A 25,102-nucleotide genomic window follows, 5' to 3' on the forward strand; every position below is an offset into this window, starting at 1 on the left:
TCACCGTCAGGGAATGTTCCCTTTTTGAGTGGTGTAAACCACTCCTACAACTGGCTTTTGTGTGCATAAAAAAATGACCATGGTTGCTATGTTCAAAATAATTTCTGACGTAATTAAATCACACCCGGGTGAACTGGATGACCGTAGCAACCGTGGTCATTTTCTCTGCGCAAAAACAGCCAGTTGTGAAATCACATCCGGGTGTGATACATACATTTATCAAAAATGATAGCTTTTTTTACTTAACATATTTTGTGTGATTTCATTACGTCAGACATTACGTCAGACCACAGCTGATCATGCTATATAAAACCTTACACCACTCAGTTCACACGGGTGTGATTTTTAATCAATGAAGGGTGGCTCCACTGCCCGCGTTGCGTGACATTAACGCGTGCATTAAAATTGAACCGGTGCGTTTTTTGACGCACGCGACGGAGACGCAACGCGTCTGGTGGAGCCCTGGCGTTAGCCAACGTCATTTTCTAAGCATCTGACAGTTCACACAATTTATGTGAATTATTTATGTGGGCTGAATATATGGGGGTGTCTTCCTCTGTGTAGAACTATAATATATGGGGGGTGTCTTCCTCTGTGTAGAACTATAATATATGGGGGTGTCTTCCTCTGTGTAGAACTATAATATATGGGGGGTGTCTTCCTCTGTGTAGAACTATAATATATGGGGGTGTCTTCCTCTGTGTAGAACTATAATATATGGGGGTGTCTTCCTCTGTGTAGAACTATAATATATGGGGGTGTCTTCCTCTGTGTAGAACTATAATATATGGGGGGTGTCGTCCTCTGTGTAGAACTATAATATATGGGGGTGTCTTCCTCTGTGTAGAACTATAATATATGGGGGGTGTCTTCCTCTGTGTAGAACTATAATATATGGGGGGTGTCTTCCTCTGTGTAGAACTATAATATATGGGGGGTGTCGTCCTCTGTGTAGAACTATAATATATGGGGGTGTCTTCCTCTGTGTAGAACTATAATATATGGGGGTGTCTTCCTCTGTGTAGAACTATAATATATGGGGGGTGTCTTCCTCTGTGTAGAACTATAATATATGGGGGGTGTCGTCCTCTGTGTAGAACTATAATATATGGGGGGTGTCTTCCTCTGTGTAGAACTATAATATATGGGGGGTGTCTTCCTCTGTGTAGAACTATAATATATGGGGGGTGTCTTCCTCTGTGTAGAACTATAATATATGGGGGTGTGTCTTCCTCTGTGTAGAACTATAATATATGGGGGTGTCGTCCTCTGTGTAGAACTATAATATATGGGGGGTGTTTTCCTCTGTGTAGAACTATAATATATGGGGGGTGTCTTCCTCTGTGTAGAACTATAATATATGGGGGTGTCTTCCTCTGTGTAGAACTATAATATATGGGGGGTGTCTTCCTCTGTGTAGAACTATAATATATGGGGGGTGTGTCTTCCTCTGTGTAGAACTATAATATATGGGGGGTGTCGTCCTCTGTGTAGAACTATAATATATGGGGGGTGTCGTCCTCTGTGTAGAACTATAATATATGGGGGGTGTGTCTTCCTCTGTGTAGAACTATAATATATGGGGGGTGTCGTCCTCTGTGTAGAACTATAATATATGGGGGGTGTCTTCCTCTGTGTAGAACTATAATATATGGGGCGTGTCTTCCTCTGTGTAGAACTATAATATATGGGGGGTGTCTTCCTCTGTGTAGAACTATAATATATGGGGGTGTCTTCCTCTGTGTAGAACTATAATATATGGGGGGTGTCGTCCTCTGTGTAGAACTATAATATATGGGGGTGTCTTCCTCTGTGTAGAACTATAATATATGGGGGTGTCTTCCTCTGTGTAGAACTATAATATATGGGGGGTGTCTTCCTCTGTGTAGAACTATAATATATGGGGGTGTCTTCCTCTGTGTAGAACTATAATATATGGGGGTGTCTTCCTCTGTGTAGAACTATAATATATGGGGGGTGTCGTCCTCTGTGTAGAACTATAATATATGGGGGGGTGTCTTCCTCTGTGTAGAACTATAATATATGGGGGGGTGTCTTCCTCTGTGTAGAACTATAATATATGGGGGGGTGTCTTCCTCTGTGTAGAACTATAATATATGGGGGGTGTCTTCCTCTGTGTAGAACTATAATATATGGGGGTGTGTCTTCCTCTGTGTATAACTATAATATATGCTCTGTGTATAACTATAATATATGGGGGGGTGTCTTCCTCTGTGTAGAACTATAATATATGGGGGGGTGTCTTCCTCTGTGTATAACTATAATATATGGGGGGGTGTCTTCCTCTGTGTAGAACTATAATATATGGGGGGGTGTCTTCCTCTGTGTAGAACTATAATATATGGGGGGGTGTCTTCCTCTGTGTATAACTATAATATATGGGGGGGGTGTCTTCCTCTGTGTAGAACTATAATATATGGGGCGTGTCTTCCTCTGTGTAGAACTATAATATATGGGGGGTGTCTTCCTCTGTGTAGAACTATAATATATGGGGCGTGTCTTCCTCTGTGTAGAACTATAATATATGGGGGGTGTCTTCCTCTGTGTAGAACTATAATATATGGGGGTGTCTTCCTCTGTGTAGAACTATAATATATGGGGGGTGTCGTCCTCTGTGTAGAACTATAATATATGGGGGTGTCTTCCTCTGTGTAGAACTATAATATATGGGGGGTGTCTTCCTCTGTGTAGAACTATAATATATGGGGGGTGTCTTCCTCTGTGTAGAACTATAATATATGGGGGGTGTCTTCCTCTGTGTAGAACTATAATATATGGGGGGTGTCGTCCTCTGTGTAGAACTATAATATATGGGGGGGTGTCTTCCTCTGTGTAGAACTATAATATATGGGGGGGTGTCTTCCTCTGTGTAGAACTATAATATATGGGGGGGTGTCTTCCTCTGTGTAGAACTATAATATATGGGGGGTGTCTTCCTCTGTGTAGAACTATAATATATGGGGGTGTGTCTTCCTCTGTGTATAACTATAATATATGGGGGGGTGTCTTCCTCTGTGTAGAACTATAATATATGGGGGGGTGTCTTCCTCTGTGTATAACTATAATATATGGGGGGGTGTCTTCCTCTGTGTAGAACTATAATATATGGGGGGGTGTCTTCCTCTGTGTAGAACTATAATATATGGGGGGGTGTCTTCCTCTGTGTAGAACTATAATATATGGGGGGGTGTCTTCCTCTGTGTATAACTATAATATATGGGGGGGGTGTCTTCCTCTGTGTAGAACTATAATATATGGGGGGTGTCTTCCTCTGTGTAGAACTATAATATATGGGGGTGTGTCTTCCTCTGTGTAGAACTATAATATATGGGGGGGTGTCTTCCTCTGTGTAGAACTATAATATAGGGGGGTGTCGTCCTCTGTGTAGAACTATAATATATGGGGGGTGTCTTCCTCTGTGTAGAACTATAATATATGGGGGTGTCTTCCTCTGTGTAGAACTATAATATATGGGGGGTGTCTTCCTCTGTGTAGAACTATAATATATGGGGGGGTGTCTTCCTCTGTGTAGAACTATAATATATGGGGGGTGTCTTCCTCTGTGTAGAACTATAATATATGGGGGGTGTCGTCCTCTGTGTAGAACTATAATATATGGGGGGTGTCGTCCTCTGTGTAGAACTATAATATATGGGGGTGTCTTCCTCTGTGTAGAACTATAATATATGGGGGGTGTCTTCCTCTGTGTAGAACTATAATATATGGGGGTGTCTTCCTCTGTGTAGAACTATAATATATGGGGGGTGTCGTCCTCTGTGTAGAACTATAATATATGGGGGGTGTCTTCCTCTGTGTAGAACTATAATATATGGGGGGTGTCTTCCTCTGTGTAGAACTATAATATATGGGGGGTGTCTTCCTCTGTGTAGAACTATAATATATGGGGGGTGTCGTCCTCTGTGTAGAACTATAATATATGGGGGGTGTCTTCCTCTGTGTAGAACTATAATATATGGGGGGTGTCTTCCTCTGTGTATAACTATAATATATGGGGGGTGTCTTCCTCTGTGTAGAACTATAATATATGGGGGTGTCTTCCTCTGTGTAGAACTATAATATATGGGGGGTGTCGTCCTCTGTGTAGAACTATAATATATGGGGGTGTCTTCCTCTGTGTAGAACTATAATATATGGGGGGTGTCGTCCTCTGTGTAGAACTATAATATATGGGGGTGTCTTCCTCTGTGTAGAACTATAATATATGGGGGTGTCTTCCTCTGTGTAGAACTATAATATATGGGGGTGTCTTCCTCTGTGTAGAACTATAATATATGGGGGGTGTCTTCCTCTGTGTAGAACTATAATATATGGGGGTGTCTTCCTCTGTGTAGGACTATAATATATGGGGGGGTGTCTTCCTCTGTGTAGAACTATAATATATGGGGGGTGTCTTCCTCTGTGTAGAACTATAATATATGGGGGGTGTCTTCCTCTGTGTAGAACTATAATATATGGGGGGTGTCTTCCTCTGTGTAGAACTATAATATATGGGGGGTGTCTTCCTCTGTGTAGAACTATAATATATGGGGGGTGTCTTCCTCTGTGTAGAACTATAATATATGGGGGGTGTCGTCCTCTGTGTAGAACTATAATATATGGGGGTGTCTTCCTCTGTGTAGAACTATAATATATGGGGGGTGTCTTCCTCTGTGTAGAACTATAATATATGGGGGTGTCTTCCTCTGTGTAGAACTATAATATATGGGGGGTGTCTTCCTCTGTGTAGAACTATAATATATGGGGGGTGTCTTCCTCTGTGTAGAACTATAATATATGGGGGGTGTCTTCCTCTGTGTAGAACTATAATATATGGGGGGTGTCTTCCTCTGTGTAGAACTATAATATATGGGGGGGTGTCTTCCTCTGTGTAGAACTATAATATATGGGGGGTGTCTTCCTCTGTGTAGAACTATAATATATGGGAGTGTCTTCCTCTGTGTAGAACTATAATATATGGGGGGTGTCTTCCTCTGTGTAGAACTATAATATATGGGGGGTGTCTTCCTCTGTGTAGAACTATAATATATGGGGGGTGTCTTCCTCTGTGTAGAACTATAATATATGGGGGGTGTCTTCCTCTGTGTAGAACTATAATATATGGGGGGTGTCTTCCTCTGTGTAGAACTATAATATATGGGGGGTGTCTTCCTCTGTGTAGAACTATAATATATGGGGGGTGTCTTCCTCTGTGTAGAACTATAATATATGGGGGGTGTCTTCCTCTGTGTAGAACTATAATATATGGGGGTGTCTTCCTCTGTGTAGAACTATAATATATGGGGGGTGTCTTCCTCTGTGTAGAACTATAATATATGGGGGGGTGTCTTCCTCTGTGTAGAACTATAATATATGGGGGGGTGTCTTCCTCTGTGTAGAACTATAATATATGGGGGGTGTCTTCCTCTGTGTAGAACTATAATATATGGGGGGGTGTCTTCCTCTGTGTAGAACTATAATATATGGGGGGTGTCTTCCTCTGTGTAGAACTATAATATATGGGGGGGTGTCTTCCTCTGTGTAGAACTATAATATATGGGGGGGTGTCTTCCTCTGTGTAGAACTATAATATATGGGGGGGTGTCTTCCTCTGTGTATAGAACTTGCACCCAACAGAGTATTTTCATGTCTGGTGAGTGAAAGAACAGCTTCTATACACAGAGCCATAAGAACAGCTTCTATACACAGAGCCATAAGAACAGCTTCTATACACAGAGCCATAAGAACAGCTTCTATACACAGAGCCATAAGAACAGCTTCTATACACAGAGCCATAAGAACAGCTTCTATACACAGAGCCATAAGAACAGCTTCTATACACAGAGCCATAAGAACAGCTTCTATACACAGAGCCATAAGAACAGCTTCTATACACAGAGCCATAAGAACAGCTTCTATACACAGAGCCATAAGAACAGCTTCTATTCACAGCCATAAGCCGTACGTAGAATAAGAGTAATCAGTGGAACCGCGGCTGGATGTGAGGGCAAGAGATGGCCGACCAAACATCAAAAGCAAAACATAAATCTTGTTCTTATTATCTATACCCAACTGGGAACATGCACTGCTCTTCCCCTGGAGTCCAACCATAAAGAAAAATAAAGCCCGAGCAGAACAGTTAGAACACGAGTCAATAATTGGACGAGACACACTATCTGAGCATTAACCCAGTTAGGCCTGAAAAAAATGTCTTCTAAATCCTGACAGTTTTCTGAAATACCTCATGTTTCTAGGCCTATATCACTCAATATTTCATGTCAAGGACCCCAAAAATGATCTGTAATTGGCCTCCGACCCACATCTGAAAATATGTTGTTCCAGGGACCCTCCCCAGAAGCAAAGATTTGAGTTAAAAACGTTTGTTCTGAAAAAATATATTCCAAATTTGAGGCACATTTTCACGATTTTTCAAAAATAGCAGACCTACAAGCTCGTAGCGCGCCACTCGGTGGCGCGCTATGAGCTTGTAGATCTGCTATTTTTCAATAGCTAAATTATAACATAATGCTTTAAAACACCAAAAGGGGTTCCCGCCCAAAATGGGTTAATAGTGCAGCTTGATTGCATGGAGAGGACGGGCGTCTCGGAGGAGTTGGTTGACGGACACGACGCTAACCAAGGAGGAGAGGAGAGGAATTGTGCACATGATTAATGCACTGAATACTAATGTTCACTTGAACCAGGAAGGCTATGCATTAGTGCGTTCACCCAGTGGTGATTATGGAGCCAATGTGGCAGTCAGAGTGTGTGCGTGGGAGAGAGAGAGAGAGAGAGAGAGAGAGAGAGAGAGAGAGAGAGAGAGAGAGAGAGAGAGAGAGAGATAGAGGGGTATCAGTCATACGGTATTTGAGTGTCATTCAGAATTTAACAAGTATAAGTTACCGACAGACTATTAGTCGGTTCAGCTTAAATGACTATAGGCTAGTTGACATATGTATTTTTTTGTACCCATACAAGGTTAATGAGTCTTTGCCCGTGACACTCTCTGAAAGCACTCGAATCGGACTTATCTAACGAAGCCATAGACTCTCTGAAAGCACTCGAATCGGACTTATCTAACGAAGCCATAGACTCTCTGAAAGCACTTGAATCGGACTTATCTAACGAAGCCATAGACTCTCTGAAAGCACTTGAATCGGACTTATCTAACGAAGCCATAGACTCTCTGAAAGCACTTGAATCTGACTTATCTAACGAAGCCATAGACTCTCTGAAAGCACTCAAATCGGACTTATCTAACGAAGCCATAGACTCTCTGAAAGCACTCGAATCGGACTTATCTAACGAAGCCATAGACTCTCTGAAAGCACTCGAATCGGACTTATCTAACGAAGCCATAGACTCTCTGAAAGCACTTGAATCGGACTTATCTAACGAAGCCATAGACTCTCTGAAAGCACTCGAATCGGACTTATCTAACGAAGCCATAGACTCTCTGAAAGCACTTGAATCGGACTTAATTAACGAAGCCATAGACTCTCTGAAAGCACTAGAATCAGGCTTATCTAACGAAGCCATAGACTCTCTGAAAGCACTTGAATCGGACTTATCTAACGAAGCCATAGACTCTCTGAAAGCACTTGAATCGGACTTAATTAACGAAGCCATAGACTCTCTGAAAGCACTAGAATCAGGCTTATCTAACGAAGCCATAGACTCTCTGAAAGCACTAGAATCAGGCTTATCTAACGAAGCCATAGACTCTCTGAAAGCACTTGAATCGGACTTATCTAACGAAGCCATAGACTCTCTGAAAGCACTTGAATCGGACTTATCTAACGAAGCCATAGACTCTCTGAAAGCACTTGAATCAGACTTATCTAACCCATTCTGGGCGGGAACCCCTTTTGGTGTTTTAACTAAGCATTATGTTATACTTTAGCTATTGAAAAATAGCAGATCTACAAGCTCATAGCGCGCCACCGAGTGGCTTGTAGGTCTGCTATTTTTTTAAATCGTAAAAATGCGGCACAAATCTTTGAATATATATATTCTTTCAGAGCGAACGTTTTTTTCATTTCGACGTCAGGCCTGAATATATATATAGAGTTCATCGCTCCGTCACTCACTCTGAGGAAGGAGTCCAGGGATCCGTTCTCCATGAACTCGGTGATGATGACGACGGGGCTGCTCTTGGTGACCACGCCCTCCAGGCGGATGACGTTGGGATGGTCGAACTGGCCCATGATGCTGGCCTCGCTCAGGAAGTCACGGCGCTGCTTCTCCGTGTAGCCGGTCTTGAGCGTCTTGATGGCCACAAACATCTCCCTCTTGCCCGGGAGTTTGAGGTTGCCGCTGCACACCTCTCCGAACTCGCCTGCAAACAAGGAGGCCGAACGGAAGCGACAAAGGGAGGTAAGACAGCAAGCGACAAGAACGGCACAGAAACCAGCTGAACGTGGACATATTGAAGGTGGCAAACATTGAGGTGTTTTTTTTAATTCAAACAACTTAAGTGCAACAACTTTCCCTACGTTCATTTGTGTTGTAAAAACAATTAACCCATTAAGACCTGAGGCCGATTCTGAAACAGTTTTCTGAAAAAACATATTACATATATACATAAACATATATATATATATATATATATATATAAACATATATACTATATCAGTGGTCAGCTCACCCGCAATCTCAGAATATTTTATGCCATGGACCCCCAGAAGCAAAGATTAGAGTTAAAAATTTAAAGGCTTTGCTTTTTACTAAAGATTTGCACAAATTGTCATGATTTTTGAATCGCCACAGTATAAAATAATGCTGTTCAGCTCAATCTAAAATGAAACAGATGTTTTCCTGGTTTGAATGGGTTAAATTGGCTGCATCGTTTAGCTCCAGCCATTGTTGGAGTGAAGAGATGTTCCATTACCTGCGCCGATGACCTGCTCGATCTTTACACAGGAGATATCAATCTCCTTGGCAAACTCCCTGACTGCTTCGTTGGGGTCCTCATATGTGAACGGATCAATGTAGATCTTCATTCCTGGAGTCACTTGGAAAAAGAAAGAGAGGCTATAGTAATCACTTCTCGTAGTCAGATAAGCAATGAATAAACATCCTCATTACACATTCACATAACACTTTCCTTGAAGCCCCATTTCCTGACCGTATTCAGTATAAAATGTGTTGTGTATTACATAACGTGTTATGATTATTGTTATGAGACAGTAGTAATAGTAGTTATGAGTACTTAGTGTTTATAACGCATTACATGTGTGGGCTTTCATAGAAAGTGCTTCTTCCTTCCAGCCTTTCCTTGATGTTTTGCCGGTGAAGTTTGGAATCTATTGTATTCGATATATAAATGGTGGCGATGACTACTACTAGGCACTCATAGGCTACAATGTAACAGTATGTGAGCAACGACATGGTGCTCCCAGTGCTCCCAGTGAGGGATAAGGTAGCTTAATGTGTATAATATACACATATCAACTCCTGAGAGTCAAGGTGCGATTAACACCCATGAGAGAGAGAGAGAGAGAGAGAGAGAGAGAGACGGACGCTGGGCGTTATATCAGCTCTGCTCCAGGAAATAAATTGGCTCTCCGATGTCCTGATGCCAGGTAAATTGGCTTAAGGTAGCCTTTAAGTGTTCAGGGACTCAAGTGTCCCAGGTTTTAAATCCGATTATTCGGGCTCTCACATGCACATCTGGCCCGAAGCCTTCTGACTGACGACGACCGTGCAGTAGCTAGAAGGAGAGCCTTGCACAGCACACTGCACAGAGTCATCACAACCTGGCAACACTACAGCACACTGCACAGAGTCATAGAAACCTGGCAACACTAAGCACTAAACCTGGCAACACTAAGCTATAAGGAGGAGTGGAGTAGAAATGAACAGATGGAGAGGATCTCTCCAGGCAAGGAAAACCCCCCATCCTCCATTATCAGAACCGTGCTATCTGTGGCCAAGCTGAGATTGCCATCCAAATGACCACCCACTAATGGATGGCATGGAGCACCGAAAACAAGGGCAGACACCCCAAGTATGACTGGTGTGAGGGAACGCACGCACGCATGCACGCACGCACGCACGCACGCACGCACGCACGCACGCACGCACGCACGCATGCACACGCACACGCACACGCACACGCACACACACACACACACACAGACACACACACAAAGGACACGTTGGCTTCCACTTGTCTTAATAGCTGTGAAATGCCTTTGCCACTTACTGGCGCTTTGCACACTGATTTGCGTATACTGGTGGAATGGAGTTTACTGTATGTAAAGCAATCACTTTGCAAACAAGCAAGCTAATCAAAAAGGCCGACAAGATAGAAATAAAAAAGGCGAAATGAACCCCATGGGAATGGAAACGAATCAGAACTTGGAAACATGAGACAAAATAACAATGAGGCATAATATTTGAGCTTGTGCGAGGGTTATGAAATTGTTTCTCCTCATCTCTTAGAATGATTTCTGTGTTATTGAAATGTAGACAGTGCACCACCACTGTACAGTAACACTGTACAGTGCAGTAGGAACATCGTGCCATTCCTTCACCAACCCCCTTTTGAATTTTTTAACAATGGCAAATGACTCACGTGGCATTAGCATGCTAATGGTTCCTTACACAGGCGAGCACTGACCTATTTCCACAACAATAGATTTGGTTCGACTGTGAAACGTGATGATGCACGGAGACAGTGTCGAACGCAGGTTACGACAGGGGTAAATCCTCGGCTTCAGGAGAGCAGAGTCAAACAAGCGACGTGATTACTCGGGGGGGGGGTGGTTGAGTGGGGGGGGGGGGGGAGTGGGGCGCGGTGGGGCGAGTTTAGCAGAGCCGTGTTGGGATGGAGCCAAGGACACCAGTACGCAAGGTGGTAGCCATGGAGACAGGTGTGTGAGGCAGCGGGTTGAACGTTAGCCACGGATACGACTGTGTCAAGGCCGTAGTCATAGAGACAGGTGTGTGCGTGCCGGTTGGGGCTGCAGGGGCTGCCGGGGCGAGGAAGCAAGGGTTTGTTTGCGTTAGACACAGTGAGTGAGGAGCGGGAGGCAGTGTGGATGGGTTTATACTCACTGTGGCCGCTGGTGTAGTGCTGCAGCTTGTCAGTGTACTCTGACTCTCCCCTGTCGAACGTACGCGTCCTGTATGGGGAGGAAACACACAAAGAGCTAGAACGCCACGCCAGGGAAGAGAGAAAGGGCGACGCCGTTGTTGTCGTGGGGCTGTGGCGTACGGTGTGCACAACATGCCCAAAATACCAACGGATACCAAGCCTTTTGATGCTTTATTCTTCATTTGGATCCCCATTAGCTGCTGAAGTAGAAGCTACTCTTCATGTGGATCCCCATTAGCTGCTGCTGAAGTAGAAGCTACTCTTCGTTTGGATCCCCATTAGCTGCTGAAGTAGAAGCTACTCTTCATTAGGATCCCCATTAGCTGCTGAAGTAGAAGCTACTCTTCCTGGATCCCCATTAGCTGCTGAAGTAGAAGCTACTCTTCATGTGGATCCCCATTAGCTGCTGAAGTAGAAGCTACTCTTCATTAGGATCCCCATTAGCTGCTGAAGTAGAAGCTACTCTTCATTAGGATCCCCATTAGCTGCTGAAGTAGAAGCTACTCTTCCTGGATCCCCATTAGCTGCTGAAGTAGAAGCTACTCTTCATGTGGATCCCCATTAGCTGCTGAAGTAGAAGCTACTCTTCATTTGGATCCCCATTAGCTGCTGAAGTAGAAGCTACTCTTCATTTGGAGCCCCATTAGCTGCTGAAGTAGAAGCTACTCTTCATTTGGATCCCCATTAGCTGCTGAAGTAGAAGCTACTCTTCATTTGGATCCCCATTAGCTGCTGAAGTAGAAGCTACTCTTCCTTTAGATCCCCATTAGCTGCTGAAGTAGAAGCTACTCTTCATTAGGATCCCCATTAGCTGCTGAAGTAGAAGCTACTCTTCATTAGGATCCCCATTAGCTGCTGAAGTAGAAGCTACTCTTCATTTGGATCCCCATTAGCTGCTGAAGTAGAAGCTACTCTTCATTTGGATCCCCATTAGCTGCTGAAGTAGAAGCTACTCTTCATTTGGAGCCCCATTAGCTGCTGAAGTAGAAGCTACTCTTCCTGGATCCCCATTAGCTGCTGAAGTAGAAGCTACTCTTCATTTGGATCCCCATTAGCTGCTGAAGTAGAAGCTACTCTTCCTGGATCCCCATTAGCTGCTGAAGTAGAAGCTACTCTTCCTTTGGATCCCCATTAGCTGCTGAAGTAGAAGCTACTCTTCATTTGGATCCCCATTAGCTGCTGAAGTAGAAGCTACTCTTCCTTTAGATCCCCATTAGCTGCTGAAGTAGAAGCTACTCTTCATTAGGATCCCCATTAGCTGCTGAAGTAGAAGCTACTCTTCATTTGGATCCCCATTAGCTGCTGAAGTAGAAGCTACTCTTCATTTGGAGCCCCATTAGCTGCTGAAGTAGAAGCTACTCTTCATTTGGATCCCCATTAGCTGCTGAAGTAGAAGCTACTCTTCATTTGGATCCCCATTAGCTGCTGAAGTAGAAGCTACTCTTCCTTTAGATCCCCATTAGCTGCTGAAGTAGAAGCTACTCTTCATTAGGATCCCCATTAGCTGCTGAAGTAGAAGCTACTCTTCATTAGGATCCCCATTAGCTGCTGAAGTAGAAGCTACTCTTCATTTGGATCCCCATTAGCTGCTGAAGTAGAAGCTACTCTTCATTTGGAGCCCCATTAGCTGCTGAAGTAGAAGCTACTCTTCCTGGATCCCCATTAGCTGCTGAAGTAGAAGCTACTCTTCATTTGGATCCCCATTAGCTGCTGAAGTAGAAGCTACTCTTCCTGGATCCCCATTAGCTGCTGAAGTAGAAGCTACTCTTCCTTTGGATCCCCATTAGCTGCTGAAGTAGAAGCTACTCTTCATTTGGATCCCCATTAGCTGCTGAAGTAGAAGCTACTCTTCCTTTAGATCCCCATTAGCTGCTGAAGTAGAAGCTACTCTTCATTAGGATCCCCATTAGCTGCTGAAGTAGAAGCTACTCTTCATTTGGATCCCCATTAGCTGCTGAAGTAGAAGCTACTCTTCATTTGGATCCCCATTAGCTGCTGAAGTAGAAGCTACTCTTCCTTTGGATCCCCATTAGCTGCTGAAGTAGAAGCTACTCTTCCTTTGGATCCCCATTAGCTGCTGAAGTAGAAGCTACTCTTCATTAGGATCCCCAGTAGCTGCTGAAGTAGAAGCTACTCTTCATTTGGATCCCCAGTAGCTGCTGAAGTAGAAGCTACTCTTCCTTTGGATCCCCATTAGCTGCTGAAGTAGAAGCTACTCTTCCTTTGGATCCCCATTAGCTGCTGAAGTAGAAGCTACTCTTCATTAGGATCCCCATTAGCTGCTGAAGTAGAAGCTACTCTTCATTAGGATCCCCATTAGCTGCTGAAGTAGAAGCTACTCTTCATTAGGATCCCCAGTAGCTGCTGAAGTAGAAGCTACTCTTCCTTTGGATCCCCATTAGCTGCTGAAGTAGAAGCTACTCTTCCTTTGGATCCCCATTAGCTGCTGAAGTAGAAGCTACTCTTCATTAGGATCCCCATTAGCTGCTGAAGTAGAAGCTACTCTTCCTTTGGATCCCCATTAGCTGCTGAAGTAGAAGCTACTCTTCATTTAGATCCCCATTAGCTGCTGAAGTAGAAGCTACTCTTCATTTGGATCCCCATTAGCTGCTGAAGTAGAAGCTACTCTTCCTGGGGTCCACGACAAACACAACAACACTTATCAGTCACATATGAAAACATGTAACAAGGCCTGAGCAAAGATTTGAGTTAAAAAACGTTCGCTCTGAAAGAATATATATTCAAAGATTTGTGCCACATTTTCATGATTTTTCAAAAATAGCAGACCTACAAGCTCGTAGCGCGCCACTCGGTGAGCTTGTAGATCTGCTATTTTTCAATAGCTAAATTATAACATAATGTTTAAAACACCAAAAGGGGTTCCCGCCCCCAAAATGGGTTAATGAAAAAACATTTTAAAGACAATAAAAGCCAAGTAAAACTAAGCATCACTCACAACCCACCAAATGTATTATTCAGGTCGGTTAATTAACATTAAAGGACCACTTCACCACTTTTCAACCTATCTTCATATAATAGGTCCTCACTAATAATCATGAAAAAATGGCGCAATTCTTTTCTACTCGGTTTGTGTCTCATAGGAGGGCTGTGGGCAATTCAGAAACCGTCTTCCAGTGACATCGTCGATGGGGAATACAAGCTAATAAAAACTGCAGGCTTTCTAGTCCTGAAAAGTTGCAATGCGAAAATGGAAGCCATCGTTCTCACGATAATGAAAAGCTAAACATTTTTGTAAAACAATCTTGTTTAAAAAATAATCTGCCTAATGATGATGTCACTGGAAGACTGTTTCTAAACTGCCCACAGCCCTCCTATGAGACACAGACTGAGTAGAAAAGAATCGTGCCATTTTATCATGATTATTAGTGAGGACCTATTATATGAAGATAGGTTGAAAAGTGGTGAAGTGGTCCTTTAAGGGTTATTGATCATGTGTTTTTAGGAGTTTTCTTAAAGCTTGCCTTACTGGGTGCTTCAGTGATGATCATAATTCATAATAGGTCATGTATTTCATAATGTAAGCACTGCTAGAGCTAGGATAGTACTAAAATCAGGCACAATTCACCACTCTTGGGTTCCTGACTGAAGGCACATCATTCTAAATCAGCCTTGAATCACAGATTAGAATATGATTAAATTCTACCAGCCATTTTGTATTTTCATCTCTTTACTCTTTTACCCTTTCAGCTTGAATGTTAATTTCCATCTCTGTTGTAGACAGACTACAAAATACTAGAAATAATAACCAGTATAACCAGAAATAATAACCAGATGTACCAGAAATGTACCAGAAATAATAACCCGTATCATCACTGGAAAGTATGCTGTATCTCCACAAGTACTTGGATGGCGCGCATGTTTCTACAAAGTGTAATTTTAACAATCCACAGGACCCTGTAAAACCGCATTAAGGAAGTAAGTAATACAATTATAACAACACAAAGCGAGCAAGTGTCTGCTTTTGCCAGCTCGCTCGTGCGCGCGCCGCTGTTTTATTGCCAGGAGTGGCTGGCCAGACAATGTAAACAGAAGGAGGAGCTACAGGAGGACGAGGCTCACCGGTTACAGACGATGATGAGGACAACCACAGCAATGAGGAAGACTAGTCCAGCAGCCGCCGAACCCACGATCAGAGGCAGTTTCTCCTGAATGCTGGTGTTGTATTCCTCTGTAAACCAGACAGACACACACACACACACACACACACACACACACACACACACACACACACACACACACACACACACACACACACACACACACACACACACACACACACACACACACACGCACACACACACACAGAGAGTACAGTCACCGGGCTGAAGCATATGGGAAAGCATCTGAGCCAGTGCATATGGAGGGAACGGTGGGTGACAGACTGGCATACGGCAGGGTGAACCAAAACGGAGATCTTGGCATCTTGATTGGCTGCGCCGGTGTCGCTCCAAAGCCGCCGCTGAGCGCGCTCAGATGCCAGGGATATGGCTGATCATCTGGCAGAGGGCGTGTGGAATGAAGAAGGAGCGTGTTTGGGTGAGACCCAAAAACACAGCCATGCAGCCAGGCACAGGGAACACAGCTATTCAACACAGGCAGACATACAGTAGGCATGAGGGCCGCATTACGCCCCTTTAACACAGGCAAACATACAGTAGGCAGTAGGGGTGGGACGATATGGGTACCTCACGATACGATATATATCGCGATATTAGGCCCTCAATAACGATAATATCACCATATTCGATATATTGCGATATTTGAGATATATCTATATATTGTATGAAATTTCATCAACGATATATCACGAATCACGATATCTGCAACTACAAAATACTTGGAACTGTGCTCGGACACAGGGAGGGACACACACATAGCTGTCTATAGGAGTGGTTGCACCACTCAAACACTAAATTAATACTCAATAAACTCCCTCTTTGACTCATACCCTCATCATAATACCTCACAAACACCACCAACTGACCATTATCACTGGTATCATTATAATACCTCACCACCAACTGACCATTATCACTGGTGTCAGTGGACTTGTCCACTGCTGGGGAAATGCATTCTGCATTTTGTATTCCCACAAAGCTGTTTGGACAAATCACCATCCAGTAATTCAGTAGCCTACTTCTGGTTGCTGTGGAATGTGAAAGTGGGATTTGCTTTATTTTAGCTGTCATTTCCTCCTTGTTCATCACTTAATTATAAACAAGATTATTTTATTAAAAAAAAATATATATATCTTAATATTCGATATCGATTATTTATCGCGGGAGGACGTATCGATATATATCGCAATATCGATATTTCAGCACACCCCTAGTAGGCAGGCCCGCATTACGGCCCTTTTAGCACCACATCCGAGCATGAAAAGACACATTTGTACTTCATTGGATAACGATATGTTGCGTGCCAAAAATAGCCTATCTATAAGCTTTTGGATCGGCTATTTTGGGGCATACAACAACGTTGTGTGCTCGGGGGGCTGGAGAGGACATTATTATATTCTGTACAGAACAAAGTATGCAGTGTGGAGGTCTGACGAATACTTGAATAATTGCTGCGGCGTTTTCAAACACTGGCACCATAGTATAGGGTTTGTTTACATAGTGATTTGCTGGATTAATGAAATTATGCAAAGCATTTTTATGTCTCGGCGTTTGATATTAAGACCGACAGCGAGTGACAGCTGAGCACACGTTGTGACAGCGGTGAAATGCTTCTTGTCATTTGTAATTCATGGCAGCACTGCAGAAATGTGGACACATGCTTTGAGTTACGATGGACTGAGTTAAGTTCAATGAAGCCCATTTCTTCATACTGCAAATCGAACTTTCCCAGAACACATTATCCCAAGAACATTATCACAACATTATCCCAACACATTATCCCAAAGCAACTACCCAAACATTTAGAAAGTCTAAACAAACCTAACCTAATCGTTTGGATGACATGGGATACACAGCAAGTGTTACCAAAATGTTTATATATGTATAAAAAAATATATATATAAACTCCTTGTTTGACAAACGTATACCGTTACAGCCTAGATCATCTATGGATTATCTCTAATAGATAGAGATCCATAGATGATCTATAGATGATCTATGGAGGCTGTAAAGGTATTCGTTTGATACTGAATGATGAAACAGCTATACAGTATATGGGTTTTAGAAACCTGATTCAATTAAAGTAGCGCATAACACCAAACATTCTCTGATGGCACAATCAAACATTAGAACATGCATAGTCTGGTATTAGGGGTATCGCAATTCCTGCACGACATCTAATTATGGAGCATTTGAATTGTTTATGTCACAACACAACAGCAACGCCATCTGGCAGCTGTCTTGCCTCCAACAAAGCGGCCCCAGCGATGTTTGGTCGCTGGGGCCCAGCGGTGTTTGGTCGCTGGGGCCCAGCGGTGTTTGGTCGCTGGGGCCCAGCGGTGTTTGGTCGCTGGGGCCCAGCGGTGTTTTGGTCGCTGGGCCCCAGCGGTGTTTTGGTCGCTGGGGCCCAGCGGTGTTTGGTCACTGGGACCCAGCGGTGTTTGGTCGCTGGGCCCCAGCGGTGTTTTGGTCGCTGGGGCCCAGCGGTGTTTGGTCGCTGGGCCCCAGCGGTGTTTTGGTCGCTGGGGCCCAGCGGTGTTTGGTCACTGGGACCCAGCGGTGTTTGGTCGCTGGGGCCCAGCGGTGTTTGGTCGCTGGGGCCCAGCGGTGTTTGGTCACTGGGGCCCAGCGGTGTTTGGTCGCTGGGGCCCAGCGATGTTTGGTCGCTGGGCCCCAGCGATGTTTGGTCGCTGGGGCCCAGCGGTGTTTGGTCGCTGGGGCCCAGCGGTGTTTGGTCGCTGGGGCCCAGCGGTGTTTGGTCGCTGGGGCCCAGCGGTGTTTGGTCGCTGGGGCCCAGCGGTGTTTGGTCGCTGGGGCCCAGCGGTGTTTGGTCGCTGGGGCCCAGCGGTGTTTGGTCGCTGGGGCCCAGCGGTGTTTGGTCGCTGGGCCGCCGCACACGAGAGGTTGATAACAGCCCTGCGTGCTTCGGTTGAACGTTGGCTTGCATTTCTCACCCTCGGTCATGGTCTGGAAGTACAGCTTGCCGCTGTAGCGTCCAAAGCCGGCCACAGTCCGGGCTCGGACCTGGAACACGTAGATGTTCCCTGGCTTGAGGCCGCGGATGATCACCGTGTTAGTCTGGCTCCGGATGGTGGTGGAGTTGTAGTCCGACTGGTCCTTGGGGAGAGGAGAGAGAAGAACAATATGTTAGTCTGACTCCGGATGGTGGTGGAGTTGTAGTCCGACTGGTCCTTTGGGGAGAGGAGAGAGAAGAACAATATGTTGAATTGGTGCACATTAGTAATTACAGTACAGTGGCCAAAAAGACTAACAATTATGACGTACCGTGTGACTAAAATAGTTCATTATGTACAGTGTGTGTGTTTGTGTGTGCGTGCGTGCGTGCGCGCGTGCGTGCGTGCGTGCGTGCGTGCGTGTGTCTTTGCAGTATCAGTACAGTACATAATGTTGGTAATGAGCCAGTCTATAGTCTATAGTCTATAAGCCACAGTGCTTCAGAGGTTTGCTCTATTTGAATCCTGCTCCAAGACGCCTCCCCTCTCAGCTTTAATCCTACTGTCTGTCTCATTAAGTAAATACATGGCTACGTGAAATGGCCTGCCCGTTCTCATAAAGACACTTTGACTATACTATACACCCAAGCTTCATTTTAGCTACGGTTTTATATGTTTGATGTGATGGGTGCCAAAGACGATTTCGTGTTTTCTAGTGTTAAACACTAGAGGGCGCTTGTCGCCACCGTCTGAATGAGCCTCAGTTGCTAGGAGACACATACAACAGGCAGGAACCGGAAGTGGGAAGAAGAAAAAAAAACTCTGTCAGCCCTATTTTGTTACCTGATTCAGAATTTTTTTCCCAGACTGTGTTTTTGGTCAAAACAAGCTTTTTTTCCACGGCCCCTAACTCATGAACCAATGGTCACTGTCGAATATTTTTGAGTGGTGCAACCACTCCAAGGAACAGCAATGTCCGTGTTAACCTATGTGTTAACCTATGTGACTATGTGACTATGAGTACCAGTAGGGGCAAAAGTGGCGCTGTTGTGCCAGAAACAGAGAGAGAGAGAGATAGTGCTGCACTGTTGCCTGTTAATGAGAGAGAGAGGGGGGGGGGGGGGGGAGTTGGGGGGGGGGGGGGAATTGCACCACTCAGTTCACATAGGTGTGATTTTTTCTCTCCATGTGGCGAGAGACACTATGAGCGGTTATTACATTATGAGTTGCTACACACGTAGCTTTGTTTACATCTCATCATTACGCATAAAGGTTAAAATGCCTGAAAACAGCTGGCACTGGATGAATTCAATCATCAATACCTGGCACTAAGCTCCTTACGAAAGGCCTGATTCAGAATGCATGAAACAAAGTTAAACAGTGAAGCGCTCAGCTCAGTCACTCTGATTAGCCAAGAGTTATGAGGCATGCTTAATGATGCATACTGTACTCCGTCGTACGACACTGTACTGTGTTGATTTTGACAGCAAATTTAGATTTTAGTTTTAGTCATAGTCTCTTGAATAGTTTTCATTTAGTTTTAGTCACATTTTAGTCACCTGGAATGTCTTATTGTTTAGAAGACCGGAACTATTTCATCCATTTCATCCAGGGTGCCCATCAGCGCACAGACCACTTTTACCGGCGCACCGGAAGCTGGTGTGCATGTCTGTGTAGCAGCTAACAATAGCCACACCACTCTAGAGTCGATCGACAACAACGGGAGGTAATAATACATCTATCGCGACTGGACCGCGGAAGGCCGTCAAACACAGGATCTTTTTTCAGAATTAGACGGGATGATTTAGATCGGGAGTTATGATCGTTTTAAGATTTTCGTTTTCGTCAGCTAAACAGGCAGGGGAGATTTTCGATGACGTGTCACTTTTTGACACGTCATCGGATCGGGCAACAAGCGCTCCAAGGCTCTAGAGCGATGCGAACGGTTTTGTTTTCATTAATCTCCGTCCAGTTTATCAATCTCCGTGTTGGGCACTTGACCATGACCTTGAACTTGGACGGAGAACTCCGGCTTGGACATCCAAGGTGTATTTTGGCGGGGCCTTGATGCCGTCGAAGTGACTGATTTTGCACTTGCGGAAAATTAGCCGATCTACAGTACAAGCTCACGACGCGTTGTGAGCTTGTAGATCTGCTATTTCCAGCAAGCAACCAAGTGTAAAATGACATATACTGGATCTCTTGTTCACTGGTCACTCCCTAACATTTTAGTCTAGTTTGTATTTGTTGACGAAATTGTCAATGTATTTAGTCTCAGTTTTAGTCATCATAGCTTAGTTTTCATTTAGTTTCCATTTAGTTTTCCTCAGTGAAACAAAGTAGTCGACGAACATTGTTTTGTCATAGTATTAGTAGACGAAACCAACACTACTTCTGAGTCATAAGAGTCAGGGGGAGGCTTTAAAGAGTCAGGTGGATTTGATGGCAGTTTCAGGCCACAATGATCAGAGCTCCACCGCTGTCGTACTCCTCCTTCAGTTCCAGCACGCAGTGACAAGTCTGAAGAGAAGAGACTATTTTAGGTGTTCCCTTCAAGCCGCTGCTCACTACTTACACACTTCTGAGTCACAGCAGGGGCTAGTGGGACAATTGTTTTGACAGCTCTCTCCAGCTGTGTCGGAGAAAGGAATTATTCAAAAGAGAAGAGACGCACGCGGGTTGCAGGGAAAGCTCAACAAATGCTATCTGTGCGTGCATTGCATTGCGTGCATTGCATTGCGTGCGTGTGTGTGTGCGTGTGTGTGTGTGTGAGTGTGTGTGTGTGTGTGTGTGTGAGAGAGATAGTTTGTCTGTATGTTGTTGTTGTTGTTGTACATGACCGTGTGCATGCATATTTATTATTATGTGTACGCTTGTACAGTATGCATTTGTGTGTGCAATGTATGTAGCATATTATATTATTGTGCGAGTGCGTGCGAGTGCGTGCGTGTGAGTGCGTACATGCTTGTGTGTGATGGTGAGGGGGGGGGGGGGGGGGGCTGTTGTTGGGAAACAATTTGTGACTAGTAGCATTCATGTGAGAAAGTATGTTGATTCCGAGCTGCCTTGTCCCTTGAATACTATTTTTACAACAGTCAGTGCTCCATTGTTTCAACCGCAAATCTCTGTGCATCCCCCTGTGGCCTTATGCTGAGAGCTTTCCCACTGACCGACCATGATTGTAATTGAAACAGAACGAGCAGAAGTTCTAAGCACTGTTCAGAAGCTCTGTCGTACATGGCCTCCTAGGAGGCGCAATGAGAGGAGGAGGTGTTCTGGATTTAAATGATTTCACCAAACAAAGGGTTCACATGAAGGAGCCATCGAATCGTCAATATGCAGAGCAAGATTAGACTCAAGCAAGAGTAGAAGAAGCCTGGACGGATTGTTTCCATTGTGGTCCTATTTATTAAATTCACCAAGACATCATATCATCATACACAGCGGGGCGGCTGTGGCTCAGGAGGTAGAGCAGGTCATCCAATGATCCATGGGTCGGCGGTTCGAATCCCGGCTCCTCCTGTCTACATGTCGAAGTGTCCTTGGGCAAGACACTAAACCCCAAATTGCTCCCGATGTGCTGGTTGGTGCCTTGCATGGCTGTATCGCTGTAGATTTGCCATACTGATATTCGGCATAAATTGACCATGAGTGCCTAAGAATAGCTCGCATGACAAAAAGCAAAGCCAAACAACTTGCCAAATACTGTTCTGTTTCGGCTGTTCTAGGCAGTTTGTCTGTGTGGAGGAGGAGGTGCCATGTGTATCCTTAAGTGAACATGAACTGTCAACCCCGTTATATTTGTTTCCTTGTAAAAATTAATTGTAATTTGTAGATTCAAATAAAGAAATCGAAATGTGCGTGCGTGCACGTGTGCGTGCGTACCTTTTCATAGTACTGCAGTTCATAGTCCAGAATGACTCCATTGGGCTGGTCGGGTTGGGACCAGGAGAGTGTGATGCTGTCCACCGTACGGCTGACCTGATGCATGATGGACACGGAGGATGGAGCTGCAAAGAGGAAAAACAGACAAGGCGAGATCATGAGAGTGAGAACATTCAGAGTGTAAGAGGAAGACTTTGAGGAACGGAGATTCTCATACTGTATATAAATAATTAAGTAATTGTCTTCAGTGTTACACATACAGTAGCACGATACTTTTCTGATCTTAAAGAAGGCCACTTGACCAACATGGCAGAAAATAAAGAGCTGCTGTTTTACTCTGTGATCAGTACCTCACCACCACAATGTGTGGAGAGCATTACTTTCTTATCAGATACATACTGTAACAATGATATTCACCAAGTCAACAAGTATCTCAAAATGCGAACATTTATGCTGTTAATAATACAGTCTCTAAAATCGGAGAAACGTTTAAGTGTTTGTGCTGTTAATAAAAGGATTACTGTATATATACTGTATGTATGTGCGTATATATTCTTTCTTTCTTTTTTTGTGTGTTATATTTTCCAGTCTGTATTTCTTTCATCTTAAATACATGTATCAAATCCTTCCAGCGGTGCAGCCAACTGCATCAAAGTCAAGGAAGTTACACACACACACACACACGCACACGCACACACACACACACACACACACACACACACACACACACACACACACACACTTTCAAGTCTATACCAATACCACATACACTGCTTGCTCATATTTACGTGACAGATGTCACACCGATGACATACTTCTACGATGGTGTAATATGTAACGTTAGAACGGTATAAATGATGCATAGTCTACTGCAATCTCCATTTTATACTGTAGATAGAGTCTCATGACTGGGCTTGCATTGTACATAGGCCAGTCACAACACGTTAAAACCACATAAACAGTCCCGTGGGACTTTCCGGGCATCAACTACGATCTCCCCCCCCCCAACCCCACCCCTGATTCATCTATGCTTTTCTGCACGTGAGACCACAATGTGGGTTACAATTCACTCCTGGGGCACGGGAATTATCCTTCCCTATGGAATGCAGGACAAATTACGTGGAGCAATTTCATTTTGTACACTTATGTGTACATAAACAACAGTACAAAAAAAAGTAAATAAAAACGCCCAACACAAGAGCACAAATTGCCAGAACCGCAAATATGCCGCACACAAATTGTCTTTCCTGCTGTCCACTTCTTTTTTGTTCCACAACTTCCTAATTGTGCCTCTGCGGTCTGTGTTTACGCATATTTCCGATGCTGGATGACAGCTTAACCCATTCAGGTCTGACGTCGAAATTTAAAAAAAAAAAGTTTTCTAAATCATGACAATTTTCGGAAAGATTTGAGGCACATTTGAACGATTTTTCAAAAATAGCAGACCTACAAGTTCATAGCGCGCCACTCGGTGGCGCGCTATGAACTTGTAGATCTGCTATTTTTCAATAGCTAAATTATAACAATGTTTAAAACACCAAAAGGGGTTCCCGCCCCAAAATGGGTTAATGGTTAATGTGGTTAAACGCTAACGTGACATGGATGCGTTCCAGGTCTCAATGGATTAATAGATGACAGTAAATGAAGTGCAAGTGTAGGACAAGAGACATGGTCATGGTGGACCCAGTCAATTATGGTGTTTACTTTAATCAGACATGTGGTAATGAGCGATTTGAAAGAGGCTAAATCCTTCCACTGCAGTCTCTCTTGCCAGAGGAGACAGAATGAGCTTTTGGAAGTGTGCTTCCAAAAAAAAGATTTAAACTAAAAATGTAATTTAATCTTTTTACTCAGCCTGGCAAATTTCACTATAATTACTGATGCCATTTTAATCTACTGTATGGGAAATATATTAATACATTTTAATAATTAATTCAAAAACGTTTTGGGAACCACTCAACGAATTATATCCACCCATTGAGAGAATGTTTTCGGTCGGTGTTTAAATAATAGATTTGATTAAACGACTTGGATATAAATGGTGCATTTATAAATAAATGGTGCATTTATATAGCGCCTTTATCCAAGGCGCTTTACATAGATTGTGCATTACATTCACCCATTCACACACACATTCATACACCGACGGCGGAAGCCATGCAAGGTACCAACCAGCACATCGGGAGCAATTTGGGGTTCAGTGTCTTGCCCAAGGACACTTCGACATGTAGACAGGAGGAGCCGGGATTCGAACCGCCGACCCATGGATCATTGGACGACCTGCTCTACCTCCTGAGCCACAGTCGCCGGATATCAGATGTTTTTTGCAACACGCCACTGGTGTGCTACAATATATCGTCTTCGAAAACCAAGCGAGGCGAACTCGACACAATTCCATTTGTAGAGTAGCTGAAAGGTCAGGGCGCGGGCCGTGCTCACGTATCCTCCAGAAACCATTGAGATTAGTTCAGGGTGTCGTGGGTCAGTGCGAAGTCAAAGCGAGATGTAAGACATATAAAGGCCCCGTCTGGGGGGGGGCCTGATGTGGGCCTGTGTTGGTTTAGTGAGTGGGGTGGATGGGGGGGACCAGGATTTATGGCCCCCCCAGGCCACAGGCCTCAAGTCCTGCGCTGCTCAGACAGCTCAGACACCCAGACAGCAGAACAGTAGCTGCCGGAGGAACTTCAGCTATAACCCGTGTTGGGCGGGAACCCCATTTGGTGTTAGCATTATGTTGTGCTTTAGCTATTGAAAAATAGCAGATCTACAAGCTCATAGCGCGCCACCGAGTGGCGCGCTACGAGCTTGTAGGTCTGCTATTTTTGAAAAATCGAAGAACAACTGACATAGAAACATAGCTTTTTCAGAAAACTGTCAGGATGTAGAAGACATTTATAGAATCTGATCTCAGGTCAGAATGGGATAAAGTCCTCTCCACCACCGCTCTCTGTGGAAAGATTCACAGAGTGGAAAACTGCCGTAACCACGCCTGCTATTTATCGGAG

The 25,102-nt window shown here is 44.2% G+C and overlaps 1 protein-coding gene across 1 annotated transcript in view; it reads right to left on the reverse strand.

Moving 5' to 3' along the window:
• The window catches only part of ephb2b (eph receptor B2b), a 228,846-nt gene that overhangs the window by 21,852 nt on the left and 181,892 nt on the right, over positions 1-25,102 (reverse strand). The window contains exons 6-11 of the mRNA XM_079509890.1: positions 22,098-22,222; positions 18,213-18,375; positions 15,200-15,308; positions 11,080-11,147; positions 8,909-9,031; positions 8,109-8,356 (exon numbers count right to left, since the gene is read on the reverse strand). Coding sequence (XP_079366016.1) covers positions 8,109-8,356; positions 8,909-9,031; positions 11,080-11,147; positions 15,200-15,308; positions 18,213-18,375; positions 22,098-22,222 — 836 coding nt within the window. The remainder of the gene's footprint in view (positions 1-8,108; positions 8,357-8,908; positions 9,032-11,079; positions 11,148-15,199; positions 15,309-18,212; positions 18,376-22,097; positions 22,223-25,102) is intronic.

This window comes from Electrona antarctica, assembly GCF_951216825.1.
Source record: "Electrona antarctica genome assembly, chromosome: 9".
NCBI lineage: Eukaryota > Metazoa > Chordata > Actinopteri > Myctophiformes > Myctophidae > Electrona > Electrona antarctica.